General features: G+C 39.7%; 1 protein-coding gene across 1 annotated transcript in view; it reads left to right on the forward strand.

Moving 5' to 3' along the window:
* Positions 1-16,953, forward strand: part of LOC121512400 (BMP/retinoic acid-inducible neural-specific protein 3-like) — a 120,486-nt gene extending 103,533 nt beyond the window's left edge. The window contains exons 7-9 of the mRNA XM_041791656.1: positions 1,453-1,675; positions 12,352-12,694; positions 15,724-16,953. Of these exons, the coding sequence (XP_041647590.1) occupies positions 1,453-1,675; positions 12,352-12,694; positions 15,724-16,494 (1,337 nt within the window). The 3' untranslated portion in view covers positions 16,495-16,953. The remainder of the gene's footprint in view (positions 1-1,452; positions 1,676-12,351; positions 12,695-15,723) is intronic.
* Positions 16,954-17,471: the final 518 nt, after the last annotated feature.

A 17,471-nucleotide genomic window follows, 5' to 3' on the forward strand; every position in this document is an offset into this window, starting at 1 on the left:
ATAGACAACAATTAGTCTCTCATCTAGCACCTTTTGCAAGTTCAGTCACAAAACAAACTGCTCAGTACAAGCCCCTGTTGCTTACGTCTGTTGTGAACTGAAAATTTTGCTCATTCAAAATAGCACTGCACTAGGGGAACAATAGATCAACATTTTGGTCTTATTTGGACATTTCTCATCATGAGGAAGAAAAGCTGTTAAAAAGTGTGCTGCCTGGTTGCATCTGCAAGCATGGTTTCTGAGTATCTGGCAGTTTGAACTAGGAGGGGCTTTATTAATACCAAATGCAAATCACAATGCAACTTCTGCTTCTTTTAGCTAGCCTGACACACCAAACTGTTTCATATACATATTTACACCATTCACGTTCATCTGGGAACTTTCCCATTAAAAGTGTTTGGGAATGGCAGGACTTTCAAAATAACTGTCTGTGACATTCATTATTGGCCAATCAGAGAAACAAGACAAAATGATGAAGTAGGCACATGCAGCTTTGGTAGTAACCTGTAGTAACTCATGTCAAGGCCGGTTGATAGAGGTGCAAAAAACATATTTTTGACAAGAAAGGTTTTCACTGTGGTTCTTTGCTCCTCTTTTAATAAAGAAATGATATCCAAATCTGTTAAAATCTGTTGCTAAAACCACATCCAAGCTGATCACATCATGGGTGGCAGTCATTGCTTCCGACTTGCAATACAACTAAACTGCGCCCATAACTCTCAGAAACTCATGCCAAAGCAGGTTAGAAGAGGAGTGAGGATGTCTTTTCTGCCATGAAAAGTTTCGGTGCAGTTCTTCCCTCTTTTTCTAAAAAAGAAATGTGGTCAAGTTCTGATAAAACTGTTGTTATAATACAGCTACATCCCAGATAATCGCTACACAGGCCATTGCTAATGTCTTCCAGCTCAACTAAACCCTGCCCACAGCTACTGCCTCATTCTCTTAAAGACACTGATTGGTCTGATGTGTTCTCAGACCAGACATAATGGTTTCAGCTTGGAGTTTTGCTACAGGGATCTGCCTGATGACAGACATGGAATCTGGCCAATCCATCTGCTTTGTTAGGACCACGCTTAGCATATATGCTGTTCAAAGTCTGGCTCAAAACCATGCATGGAGACTGTGAGGCAAATGTATTGTAGAGAGTTTCAGTCAGAGTAACATGCTTACATGTCTTCTATAAGTTAAGGTTTGGTTGGACTATGCACAAAACACAATAACTTGACTGTTTCTAACTGGCTTTAGACACATTAAATAAACAATGGGTTGAAAAATTTGTCGGAAATCGGGCTGTAAGTGTGTTCATTTCGTCTATAAAAACTTTATGGGCCCTGATAGAGTTTTCTTGTTTTTTTGCAGCCAGCCTCAAGTGGACAACAAAGGATTTTACCCTTGCAATAATAATGATGATGTGATCATATATCCCTGCTTGCTTTCTTTCTTCTGTTTTAGATGAATTCAAGGCCTTCTATGCGAGACTGCCCCAGAACTATTTCCTGAATGTGTCAGCCATCCAACACTTATGGTCAATGGACAACTTGTTCCAGTGGAGATTTGAACAGCTGGAGAACAGCATGCAGGTCCTCTCCAGACGAGCCCACAGAGTCATCTTCAAGCTGTTCAGTCTGAGTAAAAGGTGTCACCGGCAGCCCCAGGTCCATCTACCAAGAGAACGGTGAGCTCTGACACTTAGAAAAAATGCTTTGATCCAGATTTACTTTGTTTCTGAGAAAACCCTCAGCAGCCAACATCAGGAGGCTTTTTTATGTAGTTTTCTTATTGCATATTTCCTTTTCTGGTTCAAATACATCCCCATCGGGATTGAAGGTTGTGGCATTTTAGTAGCAAATCAAAACTGTACATGGAGTCACAGCCTGCAGTTCTCTCCAAAGACCAATTTCAGGGATGTAGGAGGAAGCAAAAAAGGCTGCCATTGCTGAAGTGGCATTTCACACACCCTTGAAATACCCCACTGGTGTATGTAAAGTCGTTTTTTTATCTCTTACATACAGCTTTCCTAGAAATAGGTACATCCTTCTACATGTTGAAATACTATTAAAAGCTTGATATCTACATCACAGAGCAATTTGTCAGCCAGTTTTTTATAAACACAAAACTGTTCATATGAACATAACCATACTTTTCCGTACTTGGCTTACTTTACTCCTTAACTGCCCAAACCTAACCTCAAATTTGAAAATGCACAAGTCTTTGGTCTTTTTATCATTACAAAGCTCCAAGAAATGCAAAGAAACAATGAAACATTGACTTCATGTCCATGAAATCCCCTTAAAAACTAATTACATCTAAAAAGGAGAAAAAACAAAGTCCACTTTGACATCCCTGAATAAAGATTCAGACTTTTCTTCTGTTTAGACCCTTTTAGACGAGCAACTTCATGGAAGTTTTACTAGCATCCTTTCAAAGTTATGAAAAGTCATGTATTCAAAGTGGACGTCACAGTGGCAAGTGACCAACTGATAGTGGATAATGTGTGTTAATGCCTCTTATCGGCATGATTTCAGTCACCATCTTGATTTAAAAAAAAAAAAAATCAGATATTGCAGTTTTTTTGAGGCTAAAGAGGAACAAAGTGATGTGAAAAGCGTTGAGTAATCAGGGCTATTCAATCTTTGCTTGTGGCTTCTTTCATAGCTGGCTAGTTTAGTCTATCTTTTTTCACTCTTTTTAAATTTATTTCCATTTTCATCTCTGATAACAAGAGAGGCTATAAAAAAGTAACCTGACACGCCAGATGGATTTGTTTCAAACATACATCTGGTAAACCTTCCATAGTCAGCATTGGGGAAAACTCCATAGAGAGCTGCATAATAGGAACCACTGGTTTATTGGAGTAACTTGGTAGACCTATTAAATAGGGTAAGGGTACAGAATAGTTATGTCCTTTCTGAAAAGGAGGGGGTTGATTCACACCAAAAAATGCCAGGGTCTAGTGGCATACACAAACTTTTTCAAGGGCAGGGGCGAAAAGAAAAAAAAGGGCACATACAGCGCGTTCTCGCCACTGAAGAGGGCACTACGTTTTCGCGTGTTTTCGAGGGCACTCTAGACATGTTTATATGTTATGCAAATGGCACATTATATAGCCTTAAAAACAGACTAACTAGACAGACTACTCAAGTTTGTTTGTAGTTAGGATCAGCATCCAAAAGAACTGTGTAGATTCAACGATGGACTGTGAAGAACACACAGAAATAAATAAATAAATCCCTAGGGGGTCTGGTGGTCTTCCCCCAGAACATTTTCAATTAAGTAGATGCCATTTCCTGTATTCTAGTGTATTTTAACACCATATTAGCACCAAATAATCCAAACTGGTTCCATGAGATATAGTTCTGGCTCAGTATAGATCAAAAAAAGTTCCCAACATAAAAGTCATTGCAACTGTAATGTTTCAAAGTATTTCTTGGTCCTAATGGTCTTCTGGAGTTTAGTGTGTTTTGCCAATGAGGAGGGTACTTAAACAAGCTTTTTTGCTACCTAAGTGAGCAGTTTATCATGTTTTAACCAGCCAAGGGGGCAGTTTAGTGTGGTTTTTCCACCCAAGGGGGCAGTTTAGTGTGTTTTGCCAACCAAGAGGGCACTTTAGCATGCGTTTTGGCTCCTAAGAGGGCACTTCAGTGTGTGTTTTGGCTCCAAAGGGGGCACTTTAACACACGTTTTGGCTCTTGAGGGCACTTTAGCATGTGTTTTGGCTCCCAAGAGCCCCCCCGTGCACACCACTGCCAGGGTCTAATTTACCACTCCAGAACAGCCTTAAAGACTAGAAAAGCTGTGCAGGTCAGAACTGCATTACAGGTTTGTAAGGGTTTGGCTATGAGGGCACCAAGATCTGGATAGTCTGACAATAAGTCCACAAGTTTGATTGAAACTTTCAGAAAATAGACACCAACTTGATAAAACAAACTTTAGTTAGTTTCAACCAAAGCAAACAGGTTAGTTGTTAAATTACCCGTATTAAAGCTAACTTCTATCTCTATCAGAGGGGCTGATCAACAGTAGCTACAGCACAGTGTGAGACTGAGCTTCCACAGTAATAGCAGCGCTGTAAAAGAGAACAGCGAATGAATCAACCTACAGAATAATCTATACAGTGCGCTGTGTTCAACGTCCAGTCCTTCCATCTGTCTCTGTTTCTCCTCTTCTTCCCAGAGCATACCCTGCATCTCATCCCCTCCACCAGCTTCACAAAGCACACATTAATCACTGATCCATGCCGCTGATATTCCCACCCACTCGCTTGGAAATGGAGTGGGAGCAGCATCCCCCTCATCCAGGCAGTGTTTATCTATATTATTACAGCAGAATCAACCGTGAAGCCTTTCCTTTCTTTGCCGCCTTCACGGAAATCTCCATACTCAGTGGAGAGAGATTGAGAATGGGATGTTTGTCAGTTTGCCTGGGAGAGAAACGGAAGCTCTTGAGAAACCCTCCGCTCTCTCTTTAACGTCCTGTTTGAGGCACTTGAGATAAATGAGAGATATGTGATTGATTTCCTTCCTTGGGGCGACTTTTCCCAACAATTATGATGGAATAAGACAGTCAAAGCAGCAGCTTGGCATTTATTAGGCTGAACAATTTGTGCTCAAACTTAAGTCATTAGGAGTAATGATGCACATTTTCATTTAAGTGATGATTTCAGTACTTCTGCTTTAATCAGCTAAGAAAATGATTTTTCTAATGCCCGGCCTTCCCACAGAAAAATAGAGCAGACTATTTGTTTCATGTCCACTAGGATCTTGTCTAGAGGAGTCCTCTCATCTCTATTTAACTACTGAGATGCTGAGATTAAGATTTCACTCCAAAACACTGAATAGATTTTTAATGAACATGTGAGGATATTCTCTAGATCAGGCTCATTTCATCTTTCAAACTTCAAACTGTCTCAATTACTTTTATTTATTGAAAGAAAAGTGTCTGGAGGGCATGGTTAATGCATTTGATGTTTTCTGCCTTTATAACACTCATATTGATCACTTTTGCTTGCTTGCTTTTGTATTGGCTGCCTAGTTTGGCAAATATCTTCAAATAACCTATCTAGAGTACTTCTGACAAACAATAAACAAGTTTATAAGTGACATTTTGGAAACAAAAAAGCATAGCTGTGCTTCTTTTGCAAGCTTCTTGCAGAATAAATGGTTGCAGTTATAAATAGTCTAATGATAATTTGATTTATTTGTAATAAATTTCAAAATGAAGATGAGAGCACAATTAGAAGATAAAAAGACAACACGATAATGAGGAAACAAAGTTCAATACTGTACATGTTCAATACTTTAGATGTTCAATACATGTAACTGTTAAAATTGTGTAATGTTCCTTTAAGACGATGTGTTGCTACATGATGAGGGGAGCAACACCACTAGGGGGCGCTTTGTTTTTGGCGACACTCCCTTTGTGAATGCATGCATGTAGTGGATCAACAGTTAAAGGTTTGTGTGACTGTTAATGTTGTAGTCAGGACCACACTATCAGAGACAAAGACATGCCCAAAACCAGAATGCACCCAAGACTTCTAGGGGACCAAGTCAAGATTGAGACCAAGACAAGCTGAGACCAAGACAGGAACAAGACAATACAAAAATCATTAGGTTTAACAGTCAAAGAGCACTCCATCTTTAATTTAAATTTGCTTTTAAATAAATTTGACAGCAAAAACACAAGATGTCTGAAAATATTTAAAGCACCACAAAGCAAAAATCTAAAATCTTAGCAAATGTGTTTAACTCACTTCTTGTCAGAATAAACCCTTTCATGTATTGAAAAGCCACTGACAAGGTCGGAATTGTTGTAGATATCTTTTTTGTTTAAGCAGTTGATTAAGCCATTATTATATGAATCACCGCAGCGCTCTGCAAAGTGAGTAAAAACACTGTTACTGTCATTACGGCTGTCAGATCTGGAGAGGAAAGAACACACATTGTACCTGTCTACTGTTTTTCACACTAAGTACAACAACATGAGTGACCAATGTCCGGTTAGTTACCTGGCTGCTTGTGATTCGCGAGTGAAACATGCTGATGACTGTTGTTTCTGCTATGCTAACAGTGGCATCAGCTGCTGCTGCCTATCTTGGCCAGGACACTCTTGTAAATGAGATTCTTGACCTCAATGATGTTCTCCTGGATAAATAGATTTAAATAAAATAAAATAAATCAGTTGTGTCTCATGTGAGCTCTACAACACAGCCCATGCATTTAGACCAGATTGCAAGGCAGGCAGTGTTGCAAGAACCCATAAATTTTACTGGTGAGAGTTTTCATTCAGGTTTACCACCCACCACTAGTCTGTAATAAAGCATTATGAAAAATCACAACTGTCTTCAACTGGTTTTGAAATGAATCAGAACAACAATCATGGGCCCAAACCAGAAATCTGGAGGCTTTTAGAAGCAGATTAGTGGCAAGAAATAGATCCCTGATTTCATTAAAAATATGGAATTAATACTTCTAGTCACTAGTTACCAAAACCAATCACCTGCGGTTTGGTGTCACTTGTTGAGAGAAGCACTGTGTGTGTTGTGTAGTGTAATTATTGCAGCTAATTTAATTGCCAGCAAATTAGTTTGAAGTACACCATCAGCATGATTTGAATTAAACCGCAGTGCAGCACCTTCAACTGTTGGCTTGGAATATATGAAGCATGGCAATTAAACATGAGACTGTGCTTATGAGGATCACAGTCACACCGAGGGTTTTATAGTAAAAGTTGGGTCTTGATGCAGAGTGATGACTGTAGTTCACTGCTAGCTGCAGATTGAAGTGCATGTGTTTTTGATAAGGCACCAGAAAATGATTAGCTTAAAAGTTGAGCATTGCAAAAATTGAAATTATGGTGAAATTGAACAAAACAGCAGCTGAATCTTTTGGTATATTAAATGAGATGTATGAAGAACACTGCATGTCATGTTCATGTGTGTTTGAATGGACGACCATGAACAATCTGGGCACCCATGCACATCAAAAAATGTCTGGAAAACATCCAAATGACAAAACTGTGTGCCAAATTTTTCACAAAACTTCTGACTCCTGATCAAAAGGATAAACACAAGAAAATTTGTTGAAACATTTTGGAACAATTAAAGAAAATCCCATTTCTTTAAAGGAGTGATTACATGACATGAAACTTGGATCTTCAAATATGATTCTGAGACAAAACGGAAGATAATGCATTGGAAAACACCATCATCATCATCAGTGATGAAGAAAGCACAACAAAGCAAGTCCAAATTCACAGCCATGTTGGCTGTTTTCTTTGACGTTAAGGATATGATTTTGGAGGAGTGGGATCCTGAAGGGTCAACAGAGAATCAACACTATACAAACAAGAAAAAACCTTTTTCCACAAAATTGTGGAAAAAGGTTTCATTCTTCATCAAGACTACGCTCAAACTCATACTGAGCTCTCGGTAAAGCAGTTTCTGACCTGAAAACAAATCACAGTGATTATAGATCACCTGATCTAGCAACTAAGACTTTCTCCTTTTTCCTAAGATCAAATCTGTGCTTAAAGAAACACGTTTAGAGTCTGTGTCAGAAGATAAGAAAAGAACCACAGAGGTTCTGAGACAACTGTACTGAGAAGACCTGCTTCTCTGCTTTGCTCTGAGGAAGACCCAAATATGGGAGTATATTCAAGGTGAAAGACATTGAAAATTGTTTATGTTCAATAATACTGTATAACAGCATTAGCCTCACTTTTTTTAGCAGCTGTAAGCCATACTTTGTCCCCTCAGCTGCTGCTGCTGTAGGTCAGTCATCCTCCTCCGCTCAAAGCAGCTGGGATGAGATCCAGCAAACTCTGTTGAATGTCAATAAAAAATTATAATCAGTGCTAACAACAGCGAGGCAGCTAACTAAAAGAGTAGAAATTCCATTACATTATGATGAGTTTATGGTGAAGTCGTCACGGTATGTTCAGATGCAAAATCCAGAAAAGGCATTTTAAAATATGGTAAGATACTTGCAGTTTTCTATAGTTGAAATGTGCTTTATTATAAGAGAATTTGGTGCATTATGAAAATGAGTAAATGTTCTAAAAGTTATTGGCTTTTATTGAGTGGGCCGTTTGCACTCTTTAGCCTATTGAATGTTTTAGATATTTATAAATCATGTTAATAATTGGGTTGATAAACAGGCCCACCCCTGCCTATACGCAAACTACACATAGCACGTTGGGCCTCATCACCCTGAGGGGCCTCACTTTGAGTGTTTTTTCTTCACTCTCTCCCTGCACATCACTCCGATGTTTGCATGATAAATATGATCCAGGTAATGTATGTACTACAAAGCTGACCAAACATAAACTTTACCTGACTGTCACACATTAGTACATTAACCCTATCAATTTTGTGAGATCGATGTCAGTCTGCTTAGGGCCTGACTTTGGCCAGGTGTGACCCTGTTGATAAATATGCACAAAAGTCCTTATGAATCTTCACGTTGTGTCATTGAGTTGTCCTTACTGCATTGCTCCTTGGAAGGTTTTTGTATCGCTCTCTTGAACAAAAATAGTAAAAGAATGTTGTAGACTGACTCAGAATGACAGTCGTGCTCCTTATTTCAGGTAAAGCTGCCACTTGAATGAGGTCTCAGTACACTGCAAAGCAAGGTAAACCAGCTGCTATATCAAGCTCGAAAACAAGATCGGCATTGGCAGATGTCACTGATGTATGATCAGCATCAGGGGTGTGCAGCATAGCACATCGATGCATTACAAGCTCTTGGTACCTTACAGCGAATCCAGCTCAGGTTTTATTAACGCTACAAATTTGTAGAAAGTCCCATACTGATTGAAAATGATCTGCTGTCTCCGCCCTATGAGAAAAAGTTTCAGCTTCAAGGAGTTGGAGTGTAGTTTTGCAGAGGTTGTGCAGGACAGCAGCAACTGTATATCTGACTTATTTTATTGTCAAAACACAGTTTTGCCTGCGTCTCTAAAAGTCTCACAGAGAAGAAAGTGTTTACAGCAGTGGTTCGGAAGAAGAGTTGCAGGGCACAGGACGGCTGTACATAATCACACCAGGGAGCTAACAGTACAACAGCACTCTTGACTTGGTGACTGCTTTGTGCCGCTGAAGCTGTCGGAGGTGAAATGCCTTGCCCACAGGTAGCCACTGATGGAAAGGAGGAGCCCTTTCAGTTCATTTCCCTTGACTGCTTTTTTCCATTTGGGTGTTTTGATATTCAAATCTTTGATTTTCAGAACTCAGAGCTGCTACCCACTGCCAAGCACACGATAAGGTTGGGATTCTGGGGAAAGGTTGCCCCAAATGTAATCCAACAAACATTTCCAGATTAGCATAAAGTTTACCACAATACAGTCTCATCAAAGAAAAAGGTTGCTTTTATTTCTCTCTAGTCTGAGAGGAGAGCCAGCGGTATGTTCTGTGAATTTCTTCTCTTCACCAAGCAAAGAGGATAAGAGGCATAAAGGGATCACAGTCAAGAAAGTGCTACAGACGGGAATCAAACTCTGCTCCACATGGGGGAATTATATGTGCATCTAAGCGCCAGTTAGCCCGCGGCTGCAGAGCACTTCTAATATTTATGTCACAAACTGATCAAAGACGATTTTCTCTCTCTTATGTTTCTCGTCTTCTTTTCCTTCCTTCCTTCCATCAAACAACAGTGTTTATGCTCATGGTTTTTGCATGTGACATACATGCATCAGGAACTTTCTGCACAATAACAACATGGAGAACTCCACAGGAATCTCATACCTGAGTGACTCAATAACATGAAGATATTCCTGCAAACCCTTCCACTGCAGCTTAACATCATTAACCTGCAGGAAATTTCAACTTAAGAAAGGTAGACTGCGGAGTTTGTTGCTGTCACATTAGAATAAAATTCAAGTCATTTTAATGTCACACATCTAAGAGAAAAGTCTTTTTAAGACACTGAAGCTGCATCTAGGTTAGAGTTCTATTAATATGATACTAGTTAAACTGTATCCTTTCACAATCAGTATCAAAGTACCTTGAAACTATTTTTTAAAAATTGTCTATTCTAAGATTTATTTATGAGATATGTAACTATCCTCTTAACCATTAGACCGACTCTCAAGGAAAACTATGTAAATGAAGTTTCAAAATAACTGAAAATGAAGCAGTAGTGTTGGCTCCAGGATGCTCTTGGTGTTTCAGTTGAATGTGCCAAAACTACACCCACCTGGAAGGATTCTCTGAGCCTCGATCAAGTTTCACAAAATGCTACAACCTGAAAATGCAGGGCTTATCTGGCTGCAATTCTGGACCAGCTCCACACATTTGAGATACCAGACTTAGAATCAGATTCATGTCAGGGATAATGTTGTACAGTAAATGTGTGATTCACTGTGCACGAAAACACATGTGGTGTCTGTTTCTTTTTCTGAATTCTTTAAGTCTGAGTTCTCTTACGTTGCTGCTTAAAACATCCCGTTTTCCAACACTGCTAACCTTGCAAAGCAGATGGACTGGCCAGTTTCCATGTCTGTCATTAGACAGCTCTTTCTTGCAAAGCTCCAATCTGAAAAGAATATGCCAGGTCTGAAAAACCGACATGAACAATTAGAGTCATCGTCTGAGAATATGGCAGAAGCTACAGGCAGGGTTTTGTTGTACTGGAAGCCAATAACAGTGGTGGCCACTGGTGTTGCATTTAGCTTGGATGTAGCAATATTAAAACAACAGTTGGACCACATTTCTTTGTTAAATTAGAGCAAAGAACAGCACTAAAAGCTTTTCATAACTGAAAAGTTGTTTTCATTCTGCTCTCAATTGCTTCAGCATTAGTTTGTGATAGTTACCTGCAGGGTTTAGTTGTACTGTAAGCTGGTATACACAGTGGCTGCCACCGGTGTAGGGATTAGCTTGGATGTTGCTGCAGTGTAGCGCCATGTTTATCAGAAGTGGCCCACATTTCAAGAGAAACAAGCCACACTGAAAACTTCATGTGCAGAGATGTTTTTGTTGTTCTCCTGACCAGCTTCAGCATGAGTTTTATTCACCAACAAGCTCCACTGATCATAAACTATGGCAGTACCTGTCAAGCTACCGGAGCCCAACCATGCCTATAACCGCTTACTGTATTGTCGCTCTGATTGGCCTGTAATCACAGAATGCTTGTCCAATCAGCAACTGAGAATTCTTTGAAAAGTTCTGCCATTCCCAAACACTATGGGAGGATTTCCAGATTAATTTAAGATATGTAATGGATGGATGAAACAGCCGATCTGGGAAGTCAGGTTGTGTGATATTGCTTCTTCATAATAAAGGTCTTCAACATGAAATGGGGGACTTTTCCTTCATAGCAACTGTTTTGAGAAAGAGTCAGCCACGGCCTGCTTCATTTAATCACCCTGTACTAAGACAGGCAAGTCATCACTTGGGGGGGGAATGGCAGTTAGACAATGAGCATTGCCGCTTGGCTCTGTGTTAGAGCAGAAAAAGCAAAAGATTGGACTAAAATGTACACTGCTTCTTTCACAAATTGTTCAGCTGTGCTAGTTTAACCTACCCACCTGCCATCATGGCTGGTAGACTGAGTTAATTCACCAAACTCTGAACAAAAACACCAACATTTGGCCCGTGGATAATTTCTAAATCACAAAATGTTTAAAAAAGCAAAGATGGAATTATTTTCACAGTTGATAGGATGATTTTATCAAATAAAAAAAATTATGCTTTGACCAAATATTTCCCAACATGTAACAAAATGCCATTCCCCATTCATCTGCTTTCAACATCCAAAAACCAGCTGTTTGCAATTTGACAAACTGAATCACAGGCAACAGCATCAGCCGGCCTGATTTGAGCTGTGACAGCTCAGTTAATGCAGCTGAAACCGTCCCCCTTGACCTCTTAAAATGGACTGGTTGCATTTCAACTCTTTAGTTAGAGCTGGGCTCAACGAACCCAACTACAACATTTTGTACCCATATGGGTGCAAAAAGATACTTGAAGCACTGACAAATAAGATTTTGAAGTAAAATAAACTAATTATTTTAGCTTGATAAACTGAATATCCTATAACTTTTCACTGATGAATGGAATTTGTCTTTGTTTGAGAATCATTTTGCACAATTGTTTTATACACAGCATTTTACTGTAAAATGTTTGAAATTCTGGTGAAATAATGACTTTGCTCAATCTTTACTTACATAAACTTTTAGGTTTACTTGCATGTCTGAAATGCTTATCAAGCTGTCTAATTTTAGTGAAGCTTAACGCAAACAAACAGGCATCCATAACCTGATAATGAAGCTACCATACCCATCTTTAAGCTCTGTTCAATCACCACTCTACCTTTATCTCTTTTCTTTGTTTCTCATCCATCTCTCTTGCAGGCCTCAATCCTACTGGCTCAATCACTTCCAGTCTCTGCTCTACTGCTCTGAGAACAACCAGCTCGGCTCGTTCTCTGAGGAGCTCCACAGCTGCAGCTGCCGCTACGACCACAGCCCCTGTCAGCTGCCCCCGCCCTGCATTGTCGGAGAGGGCCCGGCTTGTGCGGCATGTGCACCGGACAACCACACCCGCTGTGGGAGCTGCAACCCGGGCTTCGGCCTGACACAGGGGGCCTGCCGGCCCATGGTGGCCGACTCTTCAGAAAACTACCTGGGATTCGAGACGGACCTCCAGGATTTGGAGCTGGGCTACCTACTGCAGAGAGCTGACCGCAGGCTAGAGGTATTTTTCTTTTAGCCTTTGTTAAATCATGTCAGCCTGACCAAGACCTGAGCTGTCTTTCACAGCAGTAGCCTAGGGAGTAAAGTTGCTCATGGGAGCTACGCTGAATTACAAAGTCTTCTCCTTTTTTTCTACTGAGGGGCTAAATAGGTTTCCCCAATGGTTTTGCCTGTACCATCTTATAGATCTTGTATACTTCTGAGGAAGTTTATGGGTCAGTAATTGTTTTTGTAATATACAGTGCACAGTGCATCAGCATTTTTCTCTCATGGCAGCACATTATATAACACAGTCCTTTCCCCCACCACAACATAGTGCTGTTTTACAAGGCTGTTATCTTTGCATACTTCACTGAAATCAGCTTTGTCATGATGTTTGGTGAGACAGTTAAGGGGGGAAAATTAATTTCATTTTGCTTCACAAAATCCTCATTATTAGTCATCTGTGTTTGATCCAAACACCTGTATGGTGTTCTTTTGTCTGGTTATAACTACTGAACACAAAACCACAAGCCCCCTATTTTAATCTCTTTAATGGGGGGATTCGGATTAACTTAGGTGAGCTTGAAGGTTCATTCTTGACCTTGTAAACTTTTGGCCTTTGTTTGCAGTTTGGGTTCACAGCTGTATCCAGATGGCCACTGGATTAGGTTGAAAGCACTGAAAACATCAAATCCTATCATGGGCTGGGTTTTTTTACTCTATGCTCAGCTACATTAAAACTAGACAAAAAAAAGCAACATTTCATTGGCAGCCTTTTATGTATTTATGACTCAAATAATTTCCTTTTTCCCTAGACTTGCTTTTGTACATCAGTGAGCGTCTACGTCAAAGCGCACTATGTCAAAGCACTGCTATTTTTCCGGTGAATTAAAGAACAGGACAAAATGTTCTGATATGGTACCCCAGTCATTTTAATTGGTTAATATGACCCCACACTTTGATCCATGACTATGCAGCATTATTTCCCTTTGGGTTGTACTGGGTTGTACTCTATTTATTTTTATTAAAGACTTGATAAAACATGGATGTAATGATGGTCATGTGACCTATAAGTCTTAGTCGAGGCATCTTTAAGACAAACAGTGGTTGTTGCAATGTTGAAAATTCCAGGTAAAGGAAATACAACATACACACTTGCCAGTCAACCTGTCACACCCCTAATTATGCATCAAATGGGGGTCATGATGAAAATTAGCAAGTCTTAACAATGAAGAAATTAGCTTTTCAGACTGAAACCATTTAAACTAAATTGTAAAAAATTATGCTGTAAAGATTACATTGCTTTTTTATATGGGTGTGTATTGGAATTATTTGGCTTTCAGAGCGGGCCTCAAGTGGACATTTAAGGAACTGCATTTCTCTACACCTTAACATTGACTTCCTTTTTGAACATAAGAAGATTCTGCAGATTTTTTCTTTTTCTTTTTTTTTTACCGTCACATGACATACAATCACATGACTTGCAACATCTACAACCAAAATTCCCAAACAGTTTGGGTGCTGTGAAAGATGATAAAATCAGAATGCAGCAGTTTAAAATATTCATAAACCCATGTTTTATTCCCAAAAGAACATAAACAACACATCAGATGTTGAAACTGAGATATTTTACAATTTCAAGAAAAAGATTATCGCGTTTTGAATTTGATTGAAGCAACACATCTCAAAGAAGTATGGACAGGGCCATGATTACTATTGTGTAGCATCCTCTCTTCTTTTAACAGCAAGAGGTGAAGGCTTCTGAACTGTGTTCTGATAAGCTGGTTCGTGGTGTTGAAAAAAAATTACAATTTTGTTTCATCTGACCACAGAACAGTTTTTACATTTTGCCTCAGTCCATTTTAAATGAGCTTTGGCTAAGAGAATACAGCAGCTTTCCTCGATCTTGTTCACATACTATATGGCTTTTTCTTTGCATGATTCTGATTTCAATTTTATTTTTGGATGGCACAGTCAACTGTCTTTACAGACAGTGATTTCTGGAAGTTTTCTTGAGTCCGTGCAGTGATTTCCAGCACAGAATCATGCCTGTTTTAAAGGCTGCACCACCAGAGGGCCCAAAGGTCATGAGCACCAAATGACCTCCAGCCTTGTCCCTTGTGCACAACGATATCTCCAGATTCTTTCAATCTTTTGATGATATTATGGTCTATGGATGGTGGGATACTCAAAGTCTCTGCAATTTTACGTGGAGGAACACTTTCCTATTGATCCACAATTTTTAGATGCTGTTTTCCACTGATTGGTGAACCTCTGCCCATCTTTACTTCTGAGAGACTCTGCCTTTCTGAAATTCTCCTTTTATGCCCAGTCATGTTACTAACCTGTTGCAGATTAACTTGATTAGTTGCAAAATGCTCCTCCAGCTGTTTTTCATCTGAACAACTTACTTTTCCAGTCATTTGTTAGTCAGTTAATTGTCTCAGTTTCAACATCTGACAAGTTGGTTATGTTCTACTGTGGATAAAGTATGAGTTTATGAGATAAGCAAATCATTGCATTCTGTTTTATATACATTTTACACTGCACCTCAACTTTTTTGGAATTTGGGTTGTATCATATGGCCTTATTCAACTTGACTCCCCTTTTGAATGACAAACCCTTCTTTAAATCCCTAAAAAGGCCACATTTATAAGAAAATGATCCTCGAAAACTTTTTCAAACCATTTAGCACCAAAGCAACAATGTTTTGGGAGCATTTTTTTTTGCACAAAAAAGCACAAAAATGGTTACAGCACTTTAGTGTAGACCCATTGTTGGTGGTGTGATTTGCAAAGAAAGGCATGCACATGCATACATATGCTTTGTTCCCCCATGCAGTGAGAGGGAAATACACAAAAATGGCTAGTAATGTAGTCGTCCACCTTTACTTGTGCATGGCTATTTAGTGAAAGTGTAATGTCGTAGTAATTGTTTTCAGAAGAAATGCATATTACCAAATGGCAACAGATATGGTGTTTTTGAGAAGTTTGTGCTCAAAACTAAACAAAACTAAATGCTGACTCTGTTTTTATGTGTGTCTGATAGGTCCATGCAATTTTCATCAGCAATGACATGCGACTCAACAGCTGGTTTGACCCTTCATGGAGAAAAAGGATGCTGCTGACACTGAAGAGCAACAAGTACAAGTCCAACATGGTCCACATGCTGCTTGGAATATCCCTCCAGATCTGCCTTACAAAGAACAGCACCCTGGAGCCTGCCCTTACTCTTTACATCAACCCCTTTGGAGGGAGCCACTCAGAGAGCTGGTACATCCCTGTTAATGAGAACGGTTTTCCAGATTGGCAGGCCACCAAACTGGACCTTCCCTTTGAATGCTATAATTGGACACTGACGCTGGGCAACAAATGGAAGACGTTCTTTGAAACGATTCACATCTATCTCCGCAGCAGGATAAAGACTCAAGATGGAGTGAATGACAGTACTTACTATGAGCCTTTGGAAATGACAGATCCTGTGCGCAACCTGGGGTACATGAAGATCAACAGCATCCAGGTTTTTGGCTACAGCATGCATTTCGATCCGGAAGCGATTCGCGACTTGATCCTGCAGCTGGACTATCCTTACACCCAAGGCTCCCAGGACACGGCTATGCTGCAGCTCTTGGAAATACGAGACCGGGTGAACCGGCTGTCTCCTCCCGGTCAACAGAGATTGGATCTGTTTGCTTGTTTGCTGCGGCACCGGCTCAAACTGACTGCCAGCGAGGTGGTTCGCATTCATACCTCCTTACAGGCCTTCAGCTCACGTCTGCCCAATTCGATGGATTACGAGACCACCAAGCTGTGCAGTTAACAGCTGCTTGAACAGTGATCTTGACTGCCTCGAGGAGAGGTCCTGAACAAACAATTTAATCGTGCCCATTGTGAGGCCCATGCTTACAGCTGTCCCCTTATCTCCAGGGATTACCAAACTGTGCGGTAAATCAGGAGAGAACCAGCTGTAGACAGCCCAAGAATGTACTTATGTGGTTGTTTTTGATTTCTGTTTTGTGGCAACTACCTTCAGTGCTCTATCATAAAGACTGAGGTGGATCAGCAAAAAAATGCACAACTATTTCACAAAAACAAACTCTTAAACAAAGAATTCTATCCTAAAAATTCAGATACCACTACATAAAAGTTGATCCATCATGTTTCAATATGAATCTGCTCATTTATACTGTAAGTACCAATGCCAATTGAATGGACACTTTATGGTTAAAGAGGTACAGTCTGTTTGTTTGTAATTTTTATATGTTCTTTTGCTTCAGTAACAGTGCACTTTCCATGAAGACCAGAATAAAGTGGTGTCAGTCGAGATTTTGTAGATAAATTGATATTAAAACATTATGGTATAACAGATACCTGGTTTTGAGGTCTTTTTATTTTGTGAAATATGTGAAATTATTGTTATTAGACTTAAAAAAATCCACTTTAACGTCAGGGCGATTTCACTCTGAATATTTGTTTCTGCCATTACTTAATTTAAAAAAAATTAATCAAGGACATTTTGTTCAAAGAGCAAAACCTTCCTTTTAAAATGTACAGCTACAAAAGCTCCCTTTATCTCTGTGAAAACAGGCAGGTCAGAAAAGCAAGGTTATATAAATGTGTTGAAATTTTAAAACTTTCTCGGCCTCTTAGGCTGGCCAAACACTAAACAGTTTAAAGGCAGATTTAGGGCCTGATTTGCTGCTTACTCCCCAACAATCAAGGGGGCACCGCCAGGTTTGAGGCCTATCCTGACCAATTATTTGTCCAAATAATCCTCAAAACCATAGCGTTGGTAAG

This window comes from Cheilinus undulatus, linkage group 7 (genome assembly GCF_018320785.1).
Source record: "Cheilinus undulatus linkage group 7, ASM1832078v1, whole genome shotgun sequence".
Lineage (NCBI taxonomy): Eukaryota > Metazoa > Chordata > Actinopteri > Labriformes > Labridae > Cheilinus > Cheilinus undulatus.